The following is a 6,000-nucleotide window of genomic DNA, read 5'->3' as shown; positions in this document are numbered from 1 at the left end:
TACAGTTTACTGAGCAACACGTGTTGCAGATTTATTTTGAAGGTCAACAAATCATTCAAATGCATGGCACACAGGTGAATGTTACAAGTGGAACACCAGGCCAAGAACGTCAAAAGCAAAGCTCGGTTAAAGCACTCGAATGCAAGTAATGGAAGTTCAAAAGATCAACAATAAAAACTTACTGGGATGATTATAATGTAAGAAAATTCCTTAAAATGCAATGGAATTAAGAAGTTCCACAAACAAAGGTTAGCTATTAATACAAGTAAAGGTCATCAATGGAGGCGGAGTCCTTTCTGACCAATGAACAGCCCCCAAATTTTACATTTTTTTCTTTCTGAAGGGCAACACTTAAAAAAAAAAAGTAATCAAAATCATTCGGAAGGTTATGACGTGTCGGAAGGTTACAATTGTTGGAAGGTTACACATCCAAATGACCACAATCGTGTAAACAAGGGGAAAAGGGCGCTTGCCTTTGGAGTAGAAATGGCGACAGAAACGGAGGATCCGAACCCCAAATGTAAAATGTTCACAAAAATTGTCAAATACGATTCGAGCTTTTTATAAATGCAGCAATGCTCAATGGGACGTGATGGGAAAACAAAGAATTTCGTTGGAAGAAGAAATGCATGACAGGAAGTTGTACTTTAGCTTTACGTAAACATTGAAATGCGATTTGCAAGAATATGGGCCCGTTCCCTCCGAACGTTTATAAAAAAAAGAAAACAAAATAAACCTTTCACAATGCAAATTGTAAAAAAACTCACTCGTTTGGTGCAAGACAATGGAACAAAGCAATTTATTTTATTTCAAGGTCTCCAATGGCGTTTTAAAAATCCCTTCCAAAATAACGGCAGCGGGTGGAGGTTTAGGATCGAAGACAATGGAACAAAGCAATTTATTTTATTTCAAGGTCTCCAATGGCGTTTTAAAAATCCCTTCCAAAATAACGGCAGCGGGTGGTTTAGGATCGCTAGACGTTACACATGTCCATTGTCCAAACAAGACGGATACCCCCACTGATTAGTGGAACGGTGGTTCCCTTTCGTTCCCATCCGTTTGAATTTACACCAACCACGGCAGCCCACCCGCTCCTCCCCCAAAATAAACAGGTGTTTTCACCTGATGATGTCGGAAAAAATTTTCAGCAAAGGAATTTGGGAACAAACAAGACGATTAAGCCAAAATATACCGATGTGACTTGTTTTCCAGGTTTGTTCGGATTCTGGATATTCAGACAGTACTCAAACGACCTATTTGCAGTAATATGGAACGTTATTGCCTTCCATCCTTCGACGCTTGCGGGAATGCATGCCCTGGAAAAACTGCTCGATATCTTCCTTCCGCACAACCTAGAACATGAAAGTAAAGGGAATGGAGGAGTATTAAAGGTGTAGTGAAAGGACGAGGGAGGAGGGGGAGGAGGGGGAGGAGGAGAGGAGGGGGTAGTAGAAGGATCGTGCAGAAGCAATTAGGATAATGTCACAAAATGTAAAAAGTGTTCTTTGGATAAAAAAATGTTTAAATTATTACTAATAAACGTACAATTGTTGCAGTCAGTAATGGTATAATGATTATTTTTTCCCTGAAAATGGATGTGTGCACCTGGCCATTTTCTACCTGGATTTGCCTCTACTATACACCTACTATCTTTGAAGGCCCCAACCGTTCCCACCTTCTTGTGGGGTCGGCTGGAGATCGTTTTTGGGCCAATTGTTTCATGAACTGGCTGGCCAGGCCTGACGTTGAACTGAAGGTGGCAGGAAATTGGAATTTATTCGAGGTGCCGGCAATAACTTGCCGACTCCTCTCTAAATACAGTGGGATATTTAATGTCCACCGACTAACGCTGGCAAGATGGGACTCCCAGATTGCTGTCCATCCCGAGTGACACACACATCAATGTGCCGACTTACATGCGAGACACCAGGACGACCGCTTATAGCTGGGCCGAGATCCAAACCTCGGCAAGACGGCTCAGAGGTGACCTCTAAGCTATCCAACCACTGAAGGAGCACATCATAACTGGCATCACCCAATATATTTTAAAACATTTCTTATTTTTTCTACATTTCACCCAATAAGTTTGATCCACAGTTCCCATTTGGCTCCAAGAGAGATCGAGTTAATTTCTCTACAATGTATCAATTCCTGATGTAATCAATATATATTATGTATACATTTCATTGTTTGTTACATCAAGTGCAAACATATTCATTATAACGGGATTATCTATTGGAAGTGGCATTCGTTATAACGAAGGTAATTAATTGAAAGTATTTCTTATAAGGGGACTCAAGCGTGGTGGTAATAATTCCAACATGCATACCTTTCCTTGATCAGCGAAACCTTTCAAATAATCCATGAGCTCGGTCTTCAGCTCGTTGTATTCTACAAAACAAAAATTTTGATTAATTGTCTCGATCATCAAATATGACAGAAACCATCTGGAACATCTCATCCCTTTCTTGATAGATAAAAAAGTTGCACCCGTATCCAAAGGAAGCGGTTCAGTTTGTCATTTTTAATATGAAATAGACAAAGCCTAGAAACTGACAAAATCCTTTAGAATCACCCTTTGGAATTAAACACAGTGGGTTAGAAAGGTTCTTCTTCATTTTTGATGGACGGAAGGACATAGCCAAATAGTGAAGCGGCTTCACCGCTTAAAACAAAACAAAACAGCAACTGTTCCTGAATTTGATCGAAGCCTATATGCTTATTATTGTTGTTCAGAAAACCTTTACCTGTTTTCAAAGTTTACCTGTTGTCTTCTTCTTCTTTCGTATGCAGGACATGGCTGTGGGGTAACATCATTGGCTAAGGGATGCAGCTCTGCTTTTGATGCAGAGCCCCCTGTAGAATTTGTAATTTTGTCTATGTGCTGGTGATAGGACGTTTACTCTTGGAATCTTTAACATCCACCAACTAATGTTAGCAGATGGGTCAGCCAGCTTAACGTCCGTTGGAGGGACGACACACTTTGCGATGCAGCGTCCTGCTTGCGAAGCACAAATGAGGCAGTTTATAGTTCGGTCAGGAATTAAACCCAGACCTCAACGCAAGGGCACTACCTGTGTGCCATCCTGTCAGCACATACGACGCTAACCACCAACAATCAAAATCTTAAAGAAAAAGCAGGTATCAAAAAGTAGAATACAAAAATATGAATGAATGAATGAATGATCATTTTAAGGCAATTTTCCCCGCAAGAGCGGAGGTTAGCCTTGTGGGCCCCATGACAATCATGGTTCCCTGTTTGAGGCAATGTTTTTATGGCCGGATGCCCTTCCTGACGCCAACCCTTGGTCACGCTCTTACGATGCGCAGGGATACGGTGTACCTATTCTAAACCGGGGTACACACCGGATATAGCGGAGATAATAGAAAATACAAAAGAATACAAAAATATAGCGGAGAATAATACGAGAAAAGCATCAGATGAAAGAATAAACTTCGATATTGCTTCTTCAAAGAAAGATACTCACCGCAGATGAGTTCAACTTGTTGAACGCGATCTAGGCTGTTTAATGCCTTAAGCAATGGGTCAACAGATCCAGAGCCTCCCCATTGCTGTTGCAGTCCTTGCTTCTCATACTCGACAATCGTGTCACATGGCTCAAGCAAGAATGCTAGGCCTTCGCGTTGATACATATCCTGTGCACACCACAAAGCTGCCATTAAATGCGGTACTGAAATGCAGTTGTAGAAATTTAGATTCATTTTGACTTTTATAACCTCCGCTACCTAAGGTGGACATATAATATGTTTTCACCCCTGTTTGTCTGTCTGTGAAAAGGATATCTCAAAGTTATGGTTGGATTTGGACGAAACTTTGGCTAAGCACCGGCACCTGTTTGTCCCATCTCGACCGCCTCTGACATCAACTCATCTTGGGAATTCTTCCAAAGTAAATTGCTCTCTCTCATGCACACATTTATCCCATCTCGTCTTCAGTTGTCATACCCTTCCTCCCGTCCATGGTACACGGAATCTTGTGGTGAGGCAGTTGCCCAGAAACAACTTGCCTTCGTCTCCTGGAAAGCAAATCCAACGGAAGGAAATCTAATTTCCTTTCACAAAACCCGAAACAAGTGTATGTCCACCCTCAGGAGAGTCAGGAAACAATATCTCTCCGTTCTTAAGACCGAACTCTGTCTCCCTCCTCCAAATCCTGGTGGCGTCTGGTCAAATCTATTTCTTGTGTTTGTTCCCCCCACCATCCCCTCCCTTGCCTCAAACGGCTACACAGCTGACTCCGCACGTGAAAAAGCTGAATGCCTCAACTCTGTGTTTGCCTCTAAATCTTGTGTCCCAAACCCATCACTCTCTGTACCCACCGTACCCAGTTGCTCCTGGACTCTGTGTCCTTTCCTCCTGACAAGGTGGAAAAGTTTCTGTCAACCCTCGACTCTGATTCTGCAACTGGACCTGACGGCATCAGCCGACGGGTCCTGAAATCCTGTTCTTCCGCTCTTTCACTCCCTTTCTCTGTTCTCTTCACCCTCTCTTTTGCTCAAGGTCATCTGCCATCTGCTTGGAAATCAGCCAACATCACGGCTTTACACAAAAAAGGTTACAAACAGATCCTTGCAACGACAGACCAATCAGCCTTCTCCCAATTATCAGCAAAGTCATGGAATCCATCATTGCTTCGGATATGAAATCTTTCCTCTTCTCCAATGGCTTGATCTCGGATCATCAATTTGGTTTCAGACCAGATCACTCTACTCTGGACATGCTGCTTCTTCTGTCTCAACAATGGATGGAGGTCCTCAATGCCAAACAGGAAATTAGAGCCGTCTCCCTTGACATATCACGTGCCTTCGATACGGTCTGGCACCCCGCTCTGCTCACCAAACTCTCCTCCTTTGGTATAAATGGAAATCTCCACGCATGGCTGGCGGACTTCCTCCCTAGTCGCAGTCAACGTGTGGCCCTGAATGGGTTTCTCTCATCTCCTCTTCCTGTTCAGGCTGGAGTTCCCCAAGGCAGTGTTCTGGGCCCTGTGCTTTTTCTGGTCTTCATCAATGATCTCTCTGACTCTCTTGAAAATCCTTTCTATCTCTTTGCTGATGACACCACTCTCTGCCGCTTCATTCCTCATCCCTCAGATCGGCAATCTGCAGCCTCCTCACTCTCTGCAGACCTGGACAAAATCACAGACTGGGCAAACAAGTGGACATGTCTTTCAATCCTGACAAATCTCACACTCTTACGATGTCTCTCCGAAAAGACCGACTGGACAACCCTCCCATCCACTTTCTGAATAATCCTCTCCAAGAAGTTCTGTCACTCAAGCTTTTGGGTCTCACTATCAGCCATGATCTTTCCTGGGAAAACCACATTTCCAAGCTGGCCTCCAAAGCCAGGCACCGACTGGGCATCCTCCGTCGTGCGAAGTCCTTCCTTGGCACACCTGAGCTCCTCACCACATACAAGGCTTTCATCCGCAGCTCAATGGAATACTGCTCTCCCCTCTGGGCTGGTGCTCCTGCCTCACACCTTGCTCGTCTTCACGCTGTTGAACCCAAAGCGTTCAGAATCATTGGAATCTCCCGCGATGAAGCTATCTCCGAGGGCCTTTCACTTACTCACCGCAGGCAGGTTGGTGGTCTTTCCGTCTTCTACCGACTCCTCTCCGGCCTTGATCCCCCAGCTCTCTCTGGGCTCTGTCCCCCAAATATTCCTACAGGTCGCACAAGATCTGCCTGCAACCCTCTTATGGTTAAACTGCCAAAATCAAGACTCTCTGCTCACCTTCACTCCTTCATTCCTATTTTCTCCCACCTCTGGAACAAACCCCCTCACTCTCTTCAATCCCACTCCTCCCTCCAGGTCTTCAAAACAGCTGTTCACCACCATCTCTTATCTTCCCCCATCCAAAACCTTGATCTTTTCTACCCCCCGCTAATTTCACCCCAAATCCACTTTTTTGAAATACCAACTTCTTTCCTGGAAGTCCTTGTGTTTTATACTTCTCCCACCCCCCTCCGCCTT

General features: G+C 44.1%; 1 protein-coding gene across 2 annotated transcripts in view; it reads right to left on the bottom strand.

Annotated features, from left to right (window-relative positions):
- The window catches only part of UBR7 (ubiquitin protein ligase E3 component n-recognin 7), a 21,831-nt gene continuing 15,831 nt past the window's right edge, over window positions 1–6,000 (bottom strand). For both annotated transcript variants that reach the window (XM_068133074.2, XM_078766570.1), the window contains exons 9-11: window positions 3,489–3,657; window positions 2,330–2,391; window positions 1–1,352 (exon numbers count right to left, since the gene is read on the bottom strand). In XM_068133074.2, the coding sequence (XP_067989175.1) occupies window positions 1,254–1,352; window positions 2,330–2,391; window positions 3,489–3,657 (330 nt within the window). In that variant the 3' untranslated portion in view covers window positions 1–1,253. The remainder of the gene's footprint in view (window positions 1,353–2,329; window positions 2,392–3,488; window positions 3,658–6,000) is intronic.

Source organism: Myxine glutinosa, chromosome 12 (genome assembly GCF_964187855.1).
Source record: "Myxine glutinosa chromosome 12, kmMyxGlut1.1, whole genome shotgun sequence".
Classification (NCBI taxonomy): Eukaryota; Metazoa; Chordata; class Myxini; order Myxiniformes; family Myxinidae; genus Myxine; species Myxine glutinosa.
This window is presented reverse-complemented; position numbering and strand designations above follow the sequence as displayed.